This window comes from Sinohyriopsis cumingii, chromosome 3, assembly GCF_028554795.1.
Source record: "Sinohyriopsis cumingii isolate HCF-2022 chromosome 3, ASM2855479v2, whole genome shotgun sequence".
Lineage (NCBI taxonomy): Eukaryota > Metazoa > Mollusca > Bivalvia > Unionida > Unionidae > Sinohyriopsis > Sinohyriopsis cumingii.
Genome location: NC_142963.1, coordinates 114,833,131 through 114,856,622, shown reverse-complemented (window position 1 = coordinate 114,856,622; position 23,492 = coordinate 114,833,131). Strand labels below are relative to the sequence as shown.

At 35.0% G+C, this 23,492-nt stretch overlaps 1 protein-coding gene and 1 long non-coding RNA gene across 3 annotated transcripts in view; one reads left to right on the top strand and one right to left on the bottom strand.

Annotated features, from left to right (window-relative positions):
• Positions 1-7,461, top strand: part of LOC149803629 (uncharacterized) — a 31,228-nt gene extending 23,767 nt beyond the window's left edge. The window contains exons 2-3 of the long non-coding RNA XR_016420239.1: positions 2,564-2,739; positions 7,353-7,461. This is a non-coding gene — a long non-coding RNA (uncharacterized LOC149803629). The remainder of the gene's footprint in view (positions 1-2,563; positions 2,740-7,352) is intronic.
• On the bottom strand, positions 5,349-23,081 carry LOC149803628 (uncharacterized). Of its 2 annotated transcripts, none has more exons than XM_089953381.1 (2): positions 22,938-23,081; positions 5,349-13,459 (listed from the first exon to the last, which is right to left on the bottom strand). In XM_089953381.1, the coding sequence occupies exons 1-2, from the start codon at positions 22,941-22,943 to the stop codon at positions 11,969-11,971; spliced, it is 1,497 nt and encodes a 498-aa protein (XP_089809507.1). In that variant the 5' UTR covers positions 22,944-23,081; the 3' UTR covers positions 5,349-11,968. The 2 variants fall into 2 exon arrangements, with proteins under 2 accessions (XP_089809507.1, XP_089809506.1); XM_089953380.1 differs by lacking the exon at positions 22,938-23,081 and adding an exon at positions 19,976-20,264.
• Between the last annotated feature and the right edge of the window lie 411 nt (positions 23,082-23,492).

The following is a 23,492-nucleotide window of genomic DNA, read 5'->3' as shown; positions in this document are numbered from 1 at the left end:
TACTAATTGGAGGACGGGAACAATCTCCTTGGGCTCGACAGCAACAAAGAATGCATAGTAGCCCAATAATAACAGATAAATATTTCATAATTAAAATGAGTGTTCCAAAAGTGAATACAAAGTAAAACAAGCAAGCAAACAAATACACAATAATAACTAAATAAAACAAAAAATAATACATAAATACATAAAAGAAACAACTAACAAGAAATAAAAACACAAACAAAGAATATAGGTTCAACAGCCACAAACAACAAAAAATATAGAAAACTCAGCATGTCATACTAGCACGGCTACTCTTATGTGCCCTGGGGCAATGTCCTTCAAGTACCGTTTACACTTAAAAAAAAAAAAAAAATGTCTGCGTTCCTGTGCCTTAAGATACCAAGCCAGATTACCGAACTGCAGAGAGTATTTTAACATTACAGCACCAGAGCCCTACATACAACCAAAAGTAATGTTAAATTTCTACTGGTAGTATTTGTATAAGCAGATGTTCTCATTTTGTTAGCATTTATATGGAATTCAAATTGTAGAATCCTTGCGAGCAATTTGTTATTATCTCCTGTCCCAACGTACATTTCGAAAGGTAGTTTAACTTAAACTTGAGCAGCAATTGAACCTCCTCTTTACTTACGAATCATAATAATAATACAGCTTATTAGAAAGGTTCGGTATGATTTGATACAGAAGTGTAGGTCAGGAAGAAGTTACACACACACACACACACACACGCACACGCTTTAAAAGACTTGCATCTTTTAATTGTTGAGACAATACAATTGACGTAATCTTGAATGTCTTGAAAATAAATATAACGATTAATAATATCAGGTTATCTAATTTTTTATGATCAAACCTCTAATTTTATCTACATGCGTCATAGACCAAAAACACACGTGATGCCATTCAAGATTTTCGTTTGATGGCTAACATGTGCCAAAGGAAAATTGTGTCAGCGTGGTATCCAAATCAGACCGCTATCTGAATAATATTGTTCACAGTATCGTCTTCATCAAAGACTTCACGTGATGTGCTTCTGGCCCTAAATTAAAAATGTAACTGCGGTGGCTCAGAGTTTAATCGCGCCTGAATAACGACCGAAAACGTGCTTGTTTCAATGCTAGCATCATACCAGTAATGTCGCCAATCTTGATGTGTCCTTGGGCAAGAACCGTTACTTTCCTTTTTTTCTGAAATCCATTTCGTAACAGCTAATGAAAAGCACTTATATATATATATATATATATATATATATATATATATATATATATATATATATATATATATATATATATATATATATATAAGAGAGAGAGACATATTTATGTTGTTCGCAGCATCACAGTAATGTTTCGTTGTCAGCGCTTCCAGAAGAATATGCTTAACATTTTCTGTCAGATTTAGATGATTTTTTGAGGGCCCATGAATACTGAATCGTATTTACAAATTGTAAGTATTTCCTTCCTCACAGACCTTAAAATAAAACCTATATTTGCTGCAATCCGCTAAATAACATCACTGAGTAACCTCAAGTACATGCTGACGTTGAAATATTATAGCTCTTTCATCACGACCTGTTTCCTCCATCATTTGCAAATCGAACTGCATTGGACTTGAACATATGAATGGAGAATATTCTGTTTCGATTGTTTTCCTTCTCTTGTTTCGTTTCCCGTAAACGTATTGTCCCAGTAAGAGGTCTTGAAGCGAGAACAACCTTAATGAGTGGGGTCAGACAATTTTTCTACTTCCCCTATTGGATATAGAAAGGTGTACGCATCCTACAAAGGAGCATCGATGTGAACATTTCCATATATTGGTACATCTCCAATAAGACTCTTTCCCAGCAAACACTTTCCTATTTCTTTAGCCAACCCATACCCTGAATACGTACGATTCGCGACAGATTTGCTGTACAGTAACCATGGTCTTCCAGACATGACAGATCAGAACTTTGCCTTTTCAAACATGCTCCAGTCCAGTATAAATTGTTTTCTACTGTAACCACTACACTATCTTTATTTTTTAACAGTTTCACAGACAAATCTACCAGAGTGATACGAACTTCTTTTCGTGTACAAAGTGAATAGCATTGTATATTAACATAAATGCAACAATTATTTACACACGATCCTCAACATCAACCATCTCGTTAATTTGTCTTACTAGTTTCATCTTGCCTGCCATATCACATTTACTGAGATCCTCAGAAACTGTTCTTATGATGTTAAAATCCTATTGCAACGATGTTCTGCTAGGTGGTGGAATTAGGCGGCAACTTGGTATCTAGCCCTGGTGTTTCTTTTTGATGCATCCTCCATTCCAGCTTGAAACATTTGGACTTGGCCAATGTTGATAAGGCTTTATCTCTTCATACTACCTATAGTCTAGTTCCTGCACTGCATTGTATGCTTCATAAGAAGTCTCCATTTTTAACCAACAATTTGGAAATTAAATCTATTACATCTGTGTCCTGATAGATGTGTCAATGAATAAGGTTGTTCCATATGTCAAGATTTTTATTAATACAGATCGTATTACTCACTTCTGTCTATTTCAGGCTCACGTTTGGTTTGGATAATCGCCGTAGAATTATAGCAGACCCAGATGTGACATTAGGGTCTGTTGATACAACTGACTTTAGACCTTTCTCCATCTCTCGGGTTCCTCTCTGCCATTGCAACCTCTATGCATCGATTCTTCTGGTCACTGGAGCAGATGTATCAATGGAACTTGGTTTAGTATCATCAGTCTAAAATCCGACCCTTTGTTTGCAATAGTTCAAACTTCTTAGTATAGCTTTTCACATTTTCAGCAAAGTAACAGTAAGCATACTGAAATAACGTAAGTGCCATCTCTCCCATATATACTTAGCAAAGCTGGGATACGATGGCATCAAAACTCCACCAAATCTCCAATGCTTTTGGAGGATGGAATTAGAAGAGTTTCTACCATTCATATTTGAAAAATTCCATCGTAACTTCCCAAATGTCGACTGTTATCGTTTAATGACGGGATTTTCTAACTAAATTTATCGCTGATTAGAAATTGAAATTATGATTATAATAATGGGATAGAGAAACATTGTTAAGTACAAACTTTATCAGCTCCAGATTTTAAATCTTTAGTAAAAATCAATTTTGAAATTAAACTTTTAGCAAAACAAAATTTATCATTTTAAATTGCGTCTGCGAGAGATTAACAAGCAAGTTTAATTTCTGTATTTGTGTCTCTACTAAAACATAACTACGGTTTACTGGAGTGTTTATCTCAAATAATACATTAAAAATTAAAATTAAACATTTTATTTATTTTGTATTGTCATCCAGTTTGATCTTCGTTATCTTTCCTCTCACATAATGGTGTCAGATAAATACCTGTAACAATAATAAAAATAGATCAAATTCATGTGAACATTGTAACATGATTAGTATAGTATATGAAAATCCTGGCTTATTTATTCATTTTGGCTTTGTTTTTGTTATTTTGTTATTTGTTTAGTTTACTTGTTTTTCATTTTGTTTCTTTTAAATGGCTTAAGACTGGAGCCGTTATAAGATTTTTACAAAATTATTATTTTCCGTTTTCCAGGATTTTATCCATTATTCCTACTTTTCACGATTCTTTGTATAAATGGCCCAAAATTCCATTTGTTCTTACTTTTCAACTAAATATTTAGCTTATCATATTTATTTATTTATTGGGGGGGGGGTCGGATTGCTGGATTTGTCTTTTTGATTTATCTTTTTCAATACAATATATATATCTTAAAAATTTGGTTTTTTAGTTTAAAAAGCGAAAGCCCGATATTTTACACATTCGTTCCTAAACTGCAACTAATAAACATTTTACGGACAAAACCGGTATTAAATACCAAACTTATCAGTCTCTAAAAGTATTAAAATCCAAGCAAAGCTGTGATCTTTAAAATGTTTTAAAAAGTGAATGAATTTATCACAAATAAATGCTGCGGAAACAAGTGTTGCAAGAGTTATAAAATAAAACCTAGAAACACGAGGATACGAGAAACGAACTAACTAGACCAGGTTTCAACAATATGAAAAACAAAAACGTCTTGGTACAGTTAATACATTGGCTCTAGTTTAGGTATTAAAACTTGTAGATGTTGTTCACGTTTTATACTACCTGGAGTGTGTGTAATACAGTATTGAATTGGATTAAGATTTTTAACGCATTGTGGTGTTCTTTCCTGTTCTTGATAAGTTATATATTTTCTGTTTGTTTCAATCCTATGTATTTAGTCAAAGTGTTATAACGTCTACACTTACTTATTTATAAAGAACCAAAGTACTAGCGCCTATTACAAAAGAATTTGATGGTTATGGACGGATGTTACTGAAGTGGCATATAGTTACGCTTGGAAGGGCTTTTATTTCAAAAAGATGTTCTCTACACAAGCAGTACAACGATCGAGCAAATGCCTGCTTACTGTGCAACAGCATCCTCATCCTGTCTACCTTTATCCTATCCTTTTGCATGACACCAAAATACTTGGTTCGATCCACTGGGAACGCTTACTCGGACAGGTTAGGTCAAACGAAATACCAATTACCCTGATTGAAAATATGTAACAAATTCAACCCAGTGAATTTGTTTTGTCTTGTTCGCTGCAGAAAACTATATGCATGTTAACCTGTAAAGCATACCATTCACAAGTAGTATGCAAGACTTTAAACAACTTGCAGACACAGCAAACAAGCTAACCGAAATGAATTGTGAAACGGCCAATTAATGCTGACCAATTACGCATAGAGCGAAAATAATTACCTAGATAGATAATTTGTTATTTATTTGGATAGATAATTTGTTATTTATTTGTTACTGGGTTTCAGTTCTGGATTTGATACAGGTTTAAAACGCTTGCCTTCATTTTCGTTTGTTACTGCAAAACCTTCGTCTCGTTACGTAAACAATCGGTTTATAAAGTTTATCTTATTTCGAAGTACTTTCTTGGTATATACTTTGCTGTCTGTTGTAACGTATCCACTTAAGTAGCTAAGTTAAGTCCGTTTTCAATTCTATTTTCTGGGATTTTATATTATCCTACATAACCCCATCTGCCTGGGTGTAGGGACTATGATAGTCATAACACAATTTATAAAATCATGCATAAGTTTCATACGTATCTTCGGAAAGAATCTTTGTATTTAAGAAAGAAAGAAAATAAGAGCATAAATACATAAATGTACAAATCTAAATAACGTGAAATAAGGAAAATTTACTACATAGGAATATAATAAACTCATCTGAATAGTATATCTTCTTAAGTATACTTAAATTGATACAGGAAAAAATTTGAAATGAGATGGGGACAGAGACAGAGATGAAGGAGAGAGTTTCTCCTGTAATATGTTTTTATTAGAAATCAAAGAAAGTCGGTATTATTCGTCTACAAAGCGTTCATTTTCATTCCAATTTCCAATATTTTCACAAACAGATTTTTAATCAAGTTAATACAAAAGCTACGAAAATTAGGCAAAGTTGCATCAAACCTATTTATATATATGAAATATATTAGGCACAGTATCAATATATTAACGAAAGATATAAGATCTAGGTTGGCACTTTTTTGTTGTCTTTGACTAGATGAAATGTGTGAGTGGCATGTAAAGGCGAGAGCTTTTGGCCCCATTGACAACCCACCCACCCACCCCAATCCTCAGGTCCAGCAATGAGAGATTAAGACTACCATATCGAACAGAAAGAATTTTGTGACAGTTTTCTAATGATGAACAACCGATGCATCAGTATTTCAAAGACTGAAGTATAGTAGTCAAGTCCGGAATATTTTTGCTTTCACTTGTTTTATGTTTATTTAATGTAATTATTTGTCTGTCAGTTTTTTTTATTAAAAAAAATGTATTCCGTTACATGCTATTGTAATGTAATATTGTTGACTTGATTTGATATTGTCCAGAATAGAGTTCGATTCTGTTTGACCTGACTGATCTTTTTCTTATTTTTTTATTTTCGACGTAAACAACTAATAATAGAAACAATGTATTAAGTTGCTGACCTTGTTTTTAAATCAGTGGCAGCTTCAGTAAACAACTTTATTATTTTGTATTATCCTTCTCAGAGTAAGAATTATTCAGTTGAGTCAAGGTCGTACTTGACATAAGGGCCAATTTCTAAAGTAAAATCGAATCCCATCATTTGAACAATAGGACTATGTTATTTAAAGCAGAATCCAGCAATACTCATATTATGATAAGATATTCCACCAATTATTGGATCAATTTCCACCAATTCCTAGGATAAGTTTCCACCAATTCCTAGGATCAATTTCCACAATTCCTAGGATAAATTTCCACCAATTCCTAGGATAAATTTCCACCAATTCCTAGGATCAATTTCCACCAATTCCTAGGATAAATTTCAACCAATTCATAGGATAAATTTCCACCAATTCCTAGGATAAATTTTCCACCAATTCCTATGATACGAATTCTTCAACTGCCATTTATGATAAATGTTTCTTGGCCATTACTTGTTATGGTAGTTTTCCTTCTCACCATCCCAATTTATCGGTAGGAAACTCGCAAATCGAAAGAGGAACTTCATAATATTCTGGAATTTCTTTGTTTAAGAATATGAGGTAAATAATTAAATATCGAATAAGCTAAAGATAGCCAAAATTTATTTAAAATTCAGTAAGAATTGAATATTTCAAACTATTACCAAACTCGTTTTATAGTAAAGAAAACTTAGGGGAATGCGTGACCATAAATAACGGAGTATCATTTTTATATTGCTTTTAAAAGCATTTTATTTCAAAATTAATTATTATGGAGCAGGAAGTTGGCAGCGAAATTGTTTTAAACAATAATCCAATATTATCATTGCAAATACAAATAAATTCGGGGCCCCGAGTTGTCGAGTGGTCTAAAGCGCTCATCGTTACGGATCACTGCCATCTCACTTCTGTCTGCGTGGGTTCGAGTCTCGGGTTCTGCCTATGTGGGTATGTGAGAAAAATTCCAGTAGTTTCTCGTGGGTCGGTGGTTCTTTCCGGGGTTTTCCCAGGTTCTTCCTCTACCATTAATACTGGCCGCCATGTATAGCCCATATTGTGCTGAAAATGGCATTAAACCCCATAATTACAACAACAACAACAACAAATAAATTCCTAGTAACAGTTAAAACAATCCATAAAATATTATATTTCATAATTAATATCATAGAATAAGTGAAGAATACAGCAGGTCTCAAGAGAAAAGTTAGATACTTCCAGGAATGTCATTAAAAATCAAACTTATTCATCGAAGTACTAGAAAGAAGTTTTTAAAATGTAATAAAATGTATTTTCTTTTTCTCTTACATTTAAGGAAAGGCATAACTTTGGAGATGCACAGGTGTAACGGTTTTTCCCAAGCGTTTGGGGGCCTGAAATTCGTACCCTTCACCTACAAACTATAAAATACTACATGTTAAAATGAAGGACTTAACCTTGTGCTCTGAAGTTGCAAGAAATTACGAGATTGGTAACGTATTCCTGTCTCCAAAATGGTTCGCCTATCGGGCAAAGCTCGCGCTACCGGACTTCATAGTTCACCACCTTCCAAATACTAATATATACCTTTAACTTACAGACGTAAGCGTGGAAGAATTTGCGATTATCTGCGTCTGTACTGTGTAATGTTACTTAACTCACTAGAGTAGAATATAATAGGGTTGACTAATATATTTACGCAATGCAAAAGGTGTCATGGCGCTCAACATCCACTAACTGAGACAGTGGAGAGACAGTTCATCGGGAAAATGGGAATCGGTCTGTATGATACCAATGTCACAGAACTGTGTAAGCATGATGTTTATGTTTTATATCTGAACTAAAATGTGCTTTGGTTTTGTTTCCGCATACGGCATTAGCCAAGAGTGGTTTATTTACGTCTTAAAACACCGAGGCTGGTTCACCCCATGCTGCAAGAGCCATGAGAAACCCGATAAACTTAAGCTCTCTGGCCGTTCATTACAACATAGCCGAGGTACTTTTAAAGTTATATAGTAACGTCACAACACAAAAAGTTTTATCAGGAAGCTGTCCACTTTGCAGGAAATGTAGGTGAAATATAAAATTGAATTCTATTATATTTTTGCTGTCCGTATTATGTGGTAGAATTGTTTGATATTGTGGCTGTTCCACTACGTATTCTAAGTTTTACAAAATACTTAGACCCGTGTCATATATTGGATACACTTGAGTCTTTTTTCAAGTTAGCCATTTTATAACTGAACAAACGAATTGAATTGATTTAAATGTTGCATGTATTAAAGGATGGGAAAAATCATCGAGTTCTGTGAGATTATTCTTGTCTGATACAGATTCATATACGAACCTGGTTATTAGAATAATAATCTTGTACAGTAGTTCCGAGGAAATGATTTAATATGTAACAAGCAACTCCACGTAAAGTATATCCGTACATGAGCGTGTCTCGTGAACTGCCCGACTTTAGTCATTATATTTGCAGCTGTCTGATTTTGGAGGGAGGTGTGACTAAGGGTCTGGAATTGGATGTGTGATTTTGGAGGTAGATCTACATGATGCAGAGTCGTAATACTCTCGGGATTTGTATAACCTGTCTGCCGCTCTAGGTGATGACGTTTGCTCGAAGATGGTTTTTCATCGTGGTGGGGGACCAAAGTTTCGGGACCCGCAAAAAGGCTGGGTTTATGAAAGAATCTTTGGCAGACTTGGAGGGGAGTGCTATGCGTGTTGGTTCCTTGATCATCCGATAGAGCGGTGGAACTGAAGATACTCTGAGGCTGTCGAATAGACACCAGAAATTATATGTTCCGTTTTATTTTATTTATTGTATCATTATTTGAGCTAAAATCCTAAATATATTCCGTATTACTATTTGAGTGAAAACATGTATATACATCCTACTTGTGGATGAAATAATACTAGCATTTGAAAAAAGTCCATACTCTATTCATCCTAGGTGAAAAAAGACTCATAGTTGTGTAAATTCATATTTGATACCCTTCGTGGTAAATGCAAGATTTGTATTGTTTATGTTAATTTCTACGCATTTGATCATCCATGGTGATAGATCCATTAGGTAAATCATATTTGCTTAATTTTTATTCATCAGTTCTTGTTGATTACTCGTTTAAGTGCCATGTTATGATTCGTTCCACTTGGGAACGATACCATTTTCCTTATATCGGTTGTTTAACTCAGTGCGCATCATTTTGGTAAATTCATTGTTGAAATTTATGCGCTCGAGGTTGGTGTAAGATTGAATTTTTCAATCACATTATAAATAAACATCTCATTCACAAAATTTTAGTGTATTCGTTATATTCTAATCCCAATCCCGCTCTTCCTGTCACAACCAGAGTCAATGCATGGACTTTAATTGCTGCCTCTACCGCCCTTCTCCTAATTGAAAAATCAAGCTAATTGAATCTCTCTTTTTGGGACAGTTTCCTAACCTCCGGGAGTATAGAAATTTGAAAGGTGGCAAACTGATCATTCTTTAATATTTCAATATTCAATTTGACTGTCCTGAAAACCGATACACCTCAAAACTCGTAGATTTTATTCACATTTTCACCTTCAAATAGTTAGCCGACCCACCAATAATCAGTCACATTTTAGACCAGATTCTTCATAAATCTGATGATAATATTCTAGTCTTCATTGGTGTTCCTCGAACTTGCATCAGATCACCTCTGTGTCATATGCCATCCCACCGTATCAATCCCTAAGCCCCATCTGTTTGCTACTAGAGAAACCTCCGCATATTAAATAAAACCAAACTAATACATGACATGCAAGCAAACCTGACATCGTTTTGTTTTGCAATTTCATGGTGGATTTTTTTATATAATATTGTCATAGTATGTTTTATCGTGTTATCTAATAATGTAAAGCACATAGAGCTTCCAACGATAAAGCGCTGTACTAAACCACATTATTAGTCTTATTATTATTAGTCTTATGATTATTAGTCATATGATTATTATTAGTCATGTTTTTATGATTATTATTAGTATTATTATTATGATTGGTATTAGTCTGATTATTATGATTATTATTAGTCTTTTTATTATAACTATTATGATCATTATGGTTGTTTTTGTTATTGTTGTTCACTCAGGCCACAATTATTTACTTCCGGTTCAGCACCCATGAATATAATCTCAATATATTTTTAGAACAGTTTTTCTTCTCTCATTTTGGTGAGGATACAAGAGTTGGATTTAGGCATTCGTGGGATTAATTTAAGCTTCCCGTAGTTGGTAGTTCGGGATTTTACAGGGCACTTCGGCCACCAGTTATAATGGCCGCCATGTATATCCCATCCTATGCTGAAAAAATTCCCATCTTTACAACATTAACAACAACAATAAATAATTGTTTATTAATTAGAATATGAACATTATGTTGTGGTTGTGAGTATTTCGGCAACAGTGCACAGTGAGTGATGAGGCATTGATAGTGATCCTTGATCATCGTCAACATTAGTGCGGTGCAGTAAATCAGAAAATCTCGTTGTTTGAACGTTGATCCAGGCTCATGTTTTGAATGTTGGAAAATAAACCCCATTCCTAAGAGACATGACTTACAAAATTTATTTAAAGGCCACTCTTTCCAATTTTAACATAATGATGTTATATTTTCTCAAGTATTTATTTTTTGTTGATTGTCGAACACAAAAATGTAATTTATTGGTACAGCTATATTGAAATATTCATAGTATAATATGTTATGGAATATGGCAACACTGGTAATATTGTTTACCTAGATACACTAATAAAATGGCGAAAACCTTTTAAGTCAGTTTTGCTGATAATTCGACTCTTCCCTCAATTGTTATAATAATTCGTTTGAAAATGCCTTGTATGTATAGGATATTTCTGAATTATCTTTCGAACTTAAGAGTGAATTTTATTAACATAAACTGGTGCAAGAAGTGGGCTACTGTAAGAACTTGCATACAATCATTGATTATTTTTTATATTTTGTGTTCTTTTTCTTTGGTCTATTTTATTGCTAAAGGCAACTTTAATACATCATTAGATATATCTTTGTGAACCAGTTCCCTTTCAAATGACATAACGAGTTAGTGAACAATTGCTAGACTGGGCGGGTATCGAATCCCCAACCTTTGTACCCTTGTTTGCTGGCCTGCGTGGGTATCGAGCCACCTACCTTTGGACACGTGTGTGTGTGATTGAAAAAACCGTTTGCAGAACAGAAAGATAGTTACCTTTGACACCGGATACTTTTATATTCGGGTTCGTTAAAAGTAAATAGGTGTGTGTTCCTACCCTGAATAACGATATACTTATCTCAAAACTTATATACACACATGTAACCTAAAGGATAAAATGCCTTATCTTATTCGCTATAATTTTTACCTGCCTCACCGGAACCGATAAGAATCATACACAAGTTTGAAGTAACGAGACGTAATGATTCTTGATATTTATAAAAACGGTATATTACCTCTGTCACAAAACTACATTTTATTTAAACATTTTTCAAAATGTATCGGTAAAGTTTAAGTTTAATATGACCAAACACTTTCGGAATTGCACGCACATATGTGTGAGTGTTTGTGTTCTGTGCGCTGTGCGATGTTGCAAATGTTACTGCTTTATGTATGAGAATTTTCAAAATTCAGGGTCTGATGCTCATTTGAGAAGGAGTTGTAATTATCTATATTGCACATGTAGAATTTTTGTTGTTTGTTACCTACAATTGGAGTATGTCAACTATTCTCTGATGTTTCAAAGTACATGTAGCCTGCAGCTATCAAAATTCAACAATGTTGTTTATATGCTATCTGAATCTTGACAAATGTTACTATCTGTACAAGAAACGTGACACTTTGAAATAAAATCATATTTTGTACGAGAATTCTGAATATGGTCGCATCTTTAAAAATTATTAGAAGAAACATTACAAATCCCCATAACCACGTAATCATGCACTGTCAAATACAAGGCCTGATACGGCAGAAGAAGCAACACTGGTGAGAACTGAACCAATAACACCTCCGACTAAACCACCAACAAAGGGCACCGGAATTAATACTTGGCCAATAATTGTCCCAGCAGTACCTCCGGCAACAGAACCAATTGCTCCAGATGTCCTTGTAATTATTCCTCTTTCAAAGTCTCTTTTACCGATTTTTCCAGCATTACGGGATTCGTTTAGTTTATATATATCCCATCCGAGAACTGCTGTTTCAATGACAGCATTAGCAGCTGCAACTTTTCCAGCTGCTTTTAATACTGATGTAGCTGAACTTGGTCTTAAAATAATGTTTTTAGCTACTTTCTCAAGTACTTCTTCCCCTACGGCTTTTCCGGCTGTTTCAACTGCATTTGCCCCCAAGGCTTGAATGACTTTTGTTTCTGCTGCCTCTACTGCTGCTTTTCCGGCTGCTTCAACTGCATTTTCCCCCAAGGCTTGAATGCCTTTTGTTTCTGCTGCCTGTACTGCTGCTTTTCCTACTGCTTCCACTGCATTTTCCCCCAAGGCTAGGATGCCTTTTGTTTCTGCTGCCTCTACTGCTGCTTTTCCGGCTGCTTCAACTGCATTTTCCCCCAAGGCTAGAATGCTTTTTGTTTCTGCTGCCTCTACTGCTGCTTTTCCGGCTGCTTCAACTGCATTTTCCCCCAAGGCTAGGATGCCTTTTGTTTCTGCTGACTCTACTGCTGCTTTTCCTACTGCTTCCACTGCATTTTCCCCCAAGGCTAGGATGCCTTTTGTTTCTGCTGACTCTACTGCTGCTTTTCCTACTGCTTCCACTGCATTTTCCCCCAAGGCTAGAATGCCTTTTGTTTCTGCTCCCTCTACTGCTGCTTTTCCTATTGTTTCAATTGAATGTTCCCCCAATTCTTGAATGCCTTTTGCTTCCGCTTTCTTTACTGATGCTTTCCCTACTTTTTTAACGACTATTGTCGTTATGACAGCACTGCCAGTTGCACTGATCTTGGTTTTCTTATTGCAACATGCATCAACGGTATCTGCCACCAACATTTTTGCACGCGTTGCATCATTTATCTGGCGACTCGAAGGCGTTCCTGTTAAGGCCCAGGTCACAAAATGTTCACAGTTATTAATTGCTACCATATAGTTGTCTTCTTCAAGACGTGAGCGGGCACGACTGATAGCTTCGTCCTTCTGCTCTCTTGATGCTGGATACCCATTACACCATATGAGATAGACTCCTAGTTCGAAATTCATATCTTCAAATTTCAAGAATGATTCGTGTACCTTTCCAGAGCAGCGGACTGATCCATAATGAATAATCTGAGCACCTCTGTGCTGTACTTCTACGACGAAAGCATGGTGGTAATAACCCAATGTTCTCTTCTGTGCTAAATGAGAAGCTGGACCGACTTCATTTATAAACTGAGCTCTGTTCATCATGCGTCGTCCATCGCGAGGATGTTGATCTGCATTATTCTGCAACCACATTGTCAGAAATTTAAAAGAATACAGACATACATAACAGGTAATATATGACAGTTTTGAACCACTGGAGAAATTAAAAATAGTGTGATCTTTAAGAAAAGGAAGACATACGTAAAAATAGGCATACATACACACATACATACACACACATACACACACACATACACACACACATACACACATACACACACATACACACACATATACACACACATACATACATACACACAAACATAGACACACATAAATATATACATACATACATAAACACACACACAAACATAGACACACACATACATACACACACAAACATAGGACACACACACATACACGCATACAAACATAGACACACATACATACACACACACAAAGATAGACACATATACAAACATACATACATACAGACAGACATACATACATGCATGCATACATTTTTTAATTTGATAGCAAAGTAGCGAGAAATATTGAGAGCAAATGTAATATAGATTTTGAGCTGAGTAAAGTAAATCACGTTTTGTATGTTAATTCAAATTCTAGCTATCCGCATATGCTTATATATTATGTAGACCTGTCTATATGTGTGCATGACGTTCCCGCTAGGTGGCCACACCTGTACAGTGGGTGTAATGAGAGCACTGGGGGGTCACAGACAGTTCTAGAATGTCTTAGGTAAGTCAAAAAGACAGAAATTTATACATAACAAGGACTAATCACAATCAGATTATACTGGCAATGCCATTATCCGTATATAAGCAAGTATTGATGGCTGATAGAATTAATTAAAATGCAAAGAGATACTGAAACGGGACAAACAGGCCGTATCTTACCAAGATTACAAACATTCATAGCTGATACAATTACCTCATTTGCAAAGAGATTCTGCAAAACACAGAGTCATAGCTAATACAATTACCTCATTTGCAAAGAGATTCTGCAAAACACAGAGTCAGATACTTGCTAGTCGAAACATCACAAAATGTAATGAGAAAAATAATCTGCAAGGAAGTACTAAAACAGAAACAGAAAAGTTTTACTTAAACTAGAACTTACAGTAGAAAGAACCGAGTAAATAAGTTCAATGGTATAATCGATGGAATTCACAAGCAAAGATTTCTTGCTAGAGACTAGCGTTGGTCAAAATATTGCATGTTTAATTAAAACTAAACAATATATAAAATATAAGTTGCTACATAAGTGCTATATTAAACAACTAATAAGACACAATAACTCTTGAGAAAGAACTGGTCTTGCACAAGGTACTTGCAGTGGGAGCCTAAACGCTATCATTAACAATGGCAAAATGAACCACCGTGTGTGCAAATGAAGCCTCACAAAAAGGCCCTGAGGATGACGTTGTATGTGGAGAACAGTTGACGAGAATTTTTCTTGATTAACTTTGTTAACAGCTTCTTTATCTGTGACAGTTTGCACACGACCAGAAGCTTAATTAGCTGTTATCCGTCAGTTTATTTTTTGACGTGAAAGTTGCACCAGGTACTAAAGAATTTTTTGATACGTTTTCAATTGGCTTTGAGGCGTTAACAATAAAACTGTTTCCCTGATAGATATATTGATCTATCCTATATAGCAGAAATAATGGAAACTATTATGCATTTCTTGAGACTAATATTGACTTGTCACATTTCTTGAACTAATTTGAGTCTTAGGTTTCCTCAATAGTTGAATTAGATTTTAATCTTGGACTTGACGTTTTGCAAATCCAGGTTGTAAACGAGGGCTAGCCATCGCTTTGAAAAAGTTGTTCCAGCTTCTAAACATGCATCACCAGCTGAAATGTAACGCACGTCCGTAGTTTTAGACCACCCTTTTATCCAACAACTCATTACACTGGACGAAACTGGAGTGAATTCATGGAACAAAGACTCGATGCTGCCCTGAACAAATTCGGTATAATCTCTCATGAATGCAAATTTCATTTTAATTTATTCGTGTTTTGGATTTGGAGCATAGATTTTGATTATTATTGATCAAGGGTACTGCAAGTTCCAAATATTTATTTCACAGAAATTAAAGTCGACTTAATATTGTTCACAGTTATATGTCTTTTGTTTATTTCATGTTGGTTTTTTACCTGATTCTTAATTTCAGTCAATTGTAAATGCAACTGGAGCTGTAGCTTCATTTTAATAAAACAAATTCAAAAGCAATATAAACGCAGTTTTCCTTATTCCTTTTAGACGACTTTACCGCATATTGTGATTTTCATGAAGAGGATAGCAGTTACAAAACTTGAGGTAATATATGAAAATATACTAAATTCGTCGTATTTTCTACTCAGTCTCATTGATTAGTTAATGTGTCTGTCTGTCTGTATTTTCCCCCCATACCCTCTATGGAGGTATTCGTTTTAATCAGTTGATTAAAAGGTAATGTTAGGATTAGTGTCATTAGCTTTACATTATTAAAATGTGTTTTGATATGTCATGTGCATGAATTACTGATTTAGTGTTCATATCGATTCTTCAGTGTGTTAACAATATAAACGATTTAATCAACATTAAAAATACTATGACGGATGTTTCTTGTTTTAAAGTTGTGTCCATTTTCTATTTCACATATAATGATCACATAGACCATCAGTTTCATTTGATACAAGCACCGTTTTGCCAGCTTACATTACAGTGAATCAAAAAATTGAACGAAAATAAACATCTCTGTGAATGATGCAAATAATTTCAACCGATCCCCTGCACCGTTACTGAATATACACGGCGTCCAATTGTTTTGACTCAAATTAGATGAAGTCGCATTGTAAAAGTAAACAATGATCGATAATATTCATCCGAGAGTTTTGTGATGACAGCTAAGGTGCAGATTACTAAAAAAGCAGGAATGAACAAACTTTTGCAAAACTACTTTAGCAAGAAATTGTAGAATAGGAACTATTTTATTTAAAATGTTAGAAGTGCATGACAGCAGTGATGTATACTTTACCTCAGTGTCAATGCCACAGCGTTTCAAAGCTTAGATTGAATACACAATTTAAGAAAGCGAAACTATATACCAAAATTGTTTGAGAAGAAATTCAGAACGTTTTGCCGGTCAGATTTACTTTAAAGTTTATACAGGAAAAGGTATATTACGGTACTTCAATTTCCATGCAAGCGCAGGTACAGGAAATAATGCTTGTTAAAAAGGAGACGTGGCACTTGTAACGAATAATCTTCTATTCTGTAAAGCACTTTTGTACGTTTACAAGCTAGGTTTAGCCCGGTGCAGTGATTTATAAATACAAAAAATCACAAGCTACACTGATAAAGAATTTTGTTTTGAATCGTTTACGTGCCAGACAGTGAAATGTTGTGAAAATTGTACAACACCCCATCTCCCCTCCACATCGCTCTGTACTTCTTTAAGAACTTTAGCAAGCTTTCAAAAATCAAAATACGCAGGCATATTTTCTCAGGCAGGTCATCTTTCAAAGACGTCCCTGTGTGTGCGTGCGTGCACGCACGCACCAAAAAGTTAGACATCAAATCTTTGGAGAACTGCAAGATGGTTGGGTGGAAATAGACATATCAAGGACGATTTTGGTCAGGGGTTTAACTGTCAAAATTGGAGGGATGGTAGTAAATGCAACCCAGATACACAACATATAAAAGTTTGATTTTCATCAATGCTATTGCCAGTAGATAGTTGGAAAAAGTCTTGGACCTTTTCTACGTACCTAACACCGCAAAAGACACCCAAATCAAAATTGCTTGATTTATAACATGCGTACATAAAGTGAAACGAATTCGGACAAGGAGGCTGAGGAGTTAAATTAGTCCTATCAATAATTGTATCGTTAATTTGCATCTATTGTAATCATTTGTAAGGATTTTATTAGCTTTAGTACATGAAATCAAAGGATTGGAAGTGGAGTCAGAACATAGAAGTTAACAGTACATCTAACCGAATGCTTATTACCACCGTTACACTCTGTGTGTGCGTGCGTGCGTGTGTGTGTGTGTCTTGAGTGAGAGGGGGAGATTATTTAGAATTTGGTATTCCTCTGAAATAGGAATGTATATTCAAAGGTGGTATACAGATATCCATACTGGAAATGGCTAGTCTTCTAAGAGGTAACTGGTACTGATGTTTTTAAGATCTACCTATAAATTATTCTGATTGCTGATCACATGGTTTAGCGACGTTCGTTGGCACGACACTCTTATAAGAAAGAACCTATCACGGTTGTCGATTTAGCTTCTTTCAATATCGCTAAAGATGATACTGGATGAAATTTGCTAAGGTAACAGCATTGATTCAAAATGTGGCTCGAACAACTGAAATTATTAATTTAGGTCTTTCTTGTGATTTTTTCAGGTAGTATTTTTTGCCAGTGAATGATACAGATATTTTTGTGGATTAGTATTTTAGGCTTGTGTTGGTATTCAAACTGGTATGAAGCATCCGTACACCATTCTTAGTTACCTACAAGTATGTAGAAAGTCAGCGATGTAGAGCGTGGCACTTCTTGCAGTAGACATGTTTGGTCCAAGACACGTATAATATGTCCAATAACGATCTGGATGGCAATTAGTCTGAACTTCATCAATCTAATTAGTACACATGTACGTTGTTAAACTTAATTATTTTTCCCCACATGTATTAGTTGGATTTACTTGAATCATTCATTTGTAAGTATTTTTTGAAAGATATTTTTAACAGACGCGAATTGCTGCGATTTTTTCTAAATACATATTCCGCAGATTGTCGAGCCGGTTTACATGGGTCTTTAGATGAATGTTAAACGGATTTATCATTTAATAACAAAAGTAGATTAGTCGACAGAGCAGGCTGCCTCAAGTTCTATTATCATCACTTTGTCGAATATATTAAACAGTTCCGACGATCTACTATGGAGTTCGTTTGACGAGAATAATGGTAACATGTGTGCGAATATTTGCGTAAAAACCCCGAATTATGTCTTTTTAAAGCTACCCTGTGATAGCAAGAACCGTAACTAAACTAGTGAATGTCAGTGTAGTGATGTAGGCGCACTTAAATATTGATGCTGTTCTAAAAGGTTAATACTAATGCAGTTTAACCAAAGTCCATTATAGGTTTAACCATATTTTATTCCCATAAAAGGATACAATGGGATTGGGAACAAGGTCTAACAACTTAAATGAGCCCTCTCCCTACCTAATACAAATATTGCAACATATTCAACATGACAACATAAAAATGACTAATTATGAGAGAGAGAGAGAGACAGAGTGAGTAAACAACATTAATCACGATTTGAGTAAATTATTGAAATCGTCCACTAGCGGTTATATGATTGCCTACATGCTTTCAGATGTATTTATGTTGATTTTCATGGTTTTACCGCAAAAATGGAACGATTGCTGAATACCACGATCGAGATTCTATAATGCATTATGGAGTTATTCATTATTAGTAGTGACTTTTTTATGTGGTACCTGTTCTTCATGGAGGTATTCACTGTGAAGACAAGATATGGTAAAATCATATATAAGAGTTGGATTGTGCAACACTGTGTTATTGACAGTGTGCAGAGAAGGAGTAATAGTTTGAAAACGATAAAGAAAACAATAAATGAGATCATGCTTACAAGATTCTCGAGATTGAGATAATTTGCTGGTTAATTTGGCGTACAGCTGGGGTAGAGATGTGATGATTTTAAAGGTGGAACAAATACTTGTCCTATATACTAAATAAATTCAATATAGATAAACTAAAATTAGATGAGGTCAAAAAATGTTACCACATTAAGACAGGACATCACATTACATTACAACGGCCACAATGGTAATCTAAAATTAGCGAGACATGTATACACAATTGCCTATACACATTTGCATTCATACACATACACTTATATGCTTAAATACATATGTATAGACTTATTTACTTATATTTATATTCATTAATATGAATTAGGAAGATACTGGGATATCTGATTCTGACTTTACATGAAATATCTCACCTCTCTCCGCTTACCTGAATGAGATATTCTCATCCCTTGTCCAGAAAGAATAGATTTTGTTCTGTTTCTTAAGTTCTTTGTTTTCTTATATGGTTATAACTAGTCTTGGTTAAATCGTCAATAAAGTCCTTTCAATCCTGATTATGAATGCTTTGCACCTTAACTGTCATGAATAAACAGTTATTTCCAAAATTATTGATAACTATGGTCTTTTTCAGGCGGCGATGCAATGCTGTTTAATGGTGTTCCGCCATTTAACTTGTGTGCACAAGTGCAATGGTGTCCCGACATATGTATTGTAACACAAAAGCCTACTTGTTTGTTCTACATCAAACCGCCGAGTCTGTGACATATACATAGGAGATCTATTTGTAGCGCTTACTATTATCAATTGAGCTCTGCTATATGCGTACGTGAATTAAAATGACTTATAAATTAGCAATAATTGAGAGAGAGAGAGGGAGAGAGGGAGAGAGCATGAATAATCATTTGATATTTGCTATTCTATTTTAAATATACAAAATTATATTCAAAACTATTGTACTCACCGCCATGCTGTTAATGGTTATGTTACTGATGCTGATATTAATATCTTCCTTCAAAATGGCTTGTCCACTAATAATCTAGTTTAGCAGCGTTCGTTGGCGAGCTAGATCATCGAGTTCGATGAACGACTATATTGTATACCAGCACTAGGCTGAGCGACTAGAGAGTGGTGGCGATCAAACTTAACATTTTCTAGAAATGGCAACCTCATCACACCTCGTACTTTTTCTGCTTTCACATGTAAAAACCCGACATTATGAAATCCGAATGTATTCATAGTTGAAAGGTTAACTGTCTATATTTGGCGTGTATGGCAAAGGATTTTGGGGGAATTTCCATAACGTATCTGGCAGAAATAAACGAAAATAGAATTTGTGAAAACGCAGAATGATTCAAAAAACGAAGATATACGCTCACCTACATCAGATTTTTAAAATACTTTGGAGTTTGTTTTACGAGAATAGTGGTGAAATGTGTGCGGATATTTGCGTAAAACCCCTGAATTAGGTTTTTTGTAAAGGTCACCCAAGACAGCAAGAACCGTAACCATAGTGATTGTCGATGTCGTTATGTATACGCATTTACTCATCTTAAATTAAATATTAACTGTTCTTGAACGTTTCAGGCGCAGATGCAGTCTCCAAAACATGTTCCTCCTCGTGTGTTGTAGTAAGAAAACCGATTTGTTTGTATTAGATCACGCAGCCGAGCCTTGCGAGATATAAATAGGACTGCTATGTATAGTTGAAAGGTTAACTGTCTGTATTTTGGCGTAATTGACATCGAGGATTTTCCACATTGTATTCGATGGAAATAAATTGATCGTATACGCTCACCTACGCCTAATTTTTAAATACTTTGGGGTTCGTTTAACGAGAATAATGGTAACATGTATGCGAATATTTTCGTAAAACCCCTGAATTATGTTTTTTTAGAGGTTTTTTTTAGAGGTATCCCATGATGGCAAGAACCGTAACTAAACGAGTGAATGTCAATGTAGTGATGTAAGTGCACTTAAAATAAATATTAATGCTGTTCTAAAAATTTGATACTAATACAGTTTAACCAAAGTCCATTGTCTTTTTAAACATATTTTATTCCTGTAAAAGGATACTATTGGTACTGGGAACAGTTCTAACAACTTAAATTAGCCCTCTTCTTATATGATACAAGTATTGCAACATATTCAACATGACAATATAAAAATGAATAATTATGAGAGAGAGAGAGAGAAACAATGACATTAAGCACGATGTGAGTGAGTTAGTGGAATCGTCCAGTAGCGGTTATATAATTGCATACATGCTTTCAGACCGCTCTGGTGGCCTAGTGGTTAGAGCGTCCGCCTGGCAAGCAGGAGGTCGTGGATTCGAACTCCGGCCGAGTCATACCAAAGACTTACAAAAATGGTTCTTAACAGCTGCCTCGCTAGGCGCTCAGCATTAAGAGGTTAGTGTTAGGACTGGTCGGCCTGGTGTCAGGATAATGTGACTGGGTGGGACATCATGCTACATGTCTGCGGCATAATGCCCCACTGCTAGACATCAGTATAAACTGTCACACTGCAGACATCGTAGCGATATGACTGCAACAATTTTAAAGCTACGTTAAAAATCCTAAACACACACACACACACATGCTTTCCGATGTATTTATGTTGATTTTCATGGTTTTACCGCAAAATATCGAACGTTTGTTGAATACCACGATCGAGATACTATAATGCATTATGGAGTTATCCATTATTAGTAGTGATTTTTTTATGTGGTAACTGTTCTCCATGGAGGTATTCACTGTGAAGACAAGATATGGTAAAATGATATATAAGAGTCGGTATGTGCAACACTGTGTTATTGACAGTGTGCAGGGAAGGAGATAGAGAACAGAGTAATAGTCTGAAAACGATAAAGAAAACAATAAATGAGATCATGCTGACAAGATTCTCGAGATTGAGATAATTTGCTGTTTAATCTGGCGTACAGCTGGGGTAGAGATGTAATGATTTTAAAATTGGAACAAATACTTGAGCTAGATACTAAATAAATTCAATACAGATAAAATAAAATTAGATGAAGTCAAAAAATGTTACCACCATAAGAAAGGACATCATGTTACATTACAACGGCCACAATGGTAATCTAAAATTAGCGAGACATGTATACACAATTGCCTATACACACTTGCATTCATACACATACACTTATATGCTTAAATACATATGTATAGACTTATTTACTTATATTTATATTCACCTGTACATACATACATTTACACATACACATATACTTGTTGGTCTTAAATGTCCATATTCCAGTAACTGAGTTGGATGACATTTTTATGAGTTAAAAATATAGCATTATTCAGTTATAGCACGAGTCACAGGTTTAATAAATTGTTGAACAATTCTAAGGGATTATCAAAATCGGTGATACAAGTTAAACATAATCAGCCGCACGTGCAGATACAGCAAAGCGATGGCTGAAGTTGTCTAAGGAGTTCACAAAGATTGCAAATTGTACATAATTATTGAAAATATTTAACTTGTGTGCACAATTTGTAAATTGGATATTAAAGATTTTGATTAATTAATATGAATTAGGAAGATACTGGGATATCTGATTCTGACTTTAAATGAAATATCTCACCTCTCTCCGCTTACCTGAATGAGGTATTCTCATCCCTTGTCCAGAAAGAATAGATTTTGTTCTGTTTCTTAAAATCTTTCAGTTTTCTTATTTTGTTTGTTCTACATCAAGCCGCCTCGTCTGAGACATATAAATAGGAGAGCTATTTGTAGCGCTTACTATTATCAATTGAGCTCTGCTATATGCGTACGTGAATTAAAATGACTTATAAATTAGCAATAATTGAGAGAGAGAGGGAGGGAGAGAGCATGAAGAATCATTTGATATTTGCTATTCTATTTTAAATATACAAAATTATATTCAAAACTATTGTACTCACCGCCATGCTGTTAATGGTTATGTTATTGATGCTGATATTTATATCTTTCTACAAAATGGCTTGTCCACTAATAATCTAGTTTAGCAGCGTTCGTTGGCGAGCTAGATCATCGAGTTCGATGAACGACTATATTGTATAGTAGCAATAGGCGCCGCGACTAGAGAGTGGTGGCGATCAAACTTAACATTTTCTAGAAATGGCAACCTCATCACCCCTTGTACTTTTTCCGCTTTCACATGTAAAAACCCGACATTATGAAATCCGAATGTATTCATAGTTGAAAGGTTAACTGTCTATATTTGGCGTGTATGGCAAAGGATTTTGGGGGAATTTCCATAACGTATCTGGCAGAAATAAACGAAAATAGAATTTGTGAAAACGCAGAATGATTCATAAAACGAACATATACGCTCACTACATCAGATTTTTAAAATACTTTGGAGTTTGTTTTACGAGAATGGTGGTGAAATGTGTGCGGATATTTGCGTAAAACCCCTGAATTAGGTTTTTTGTAAAGGTCACCCAAGACAGCAAGAACCGTAACCATAGTGATTG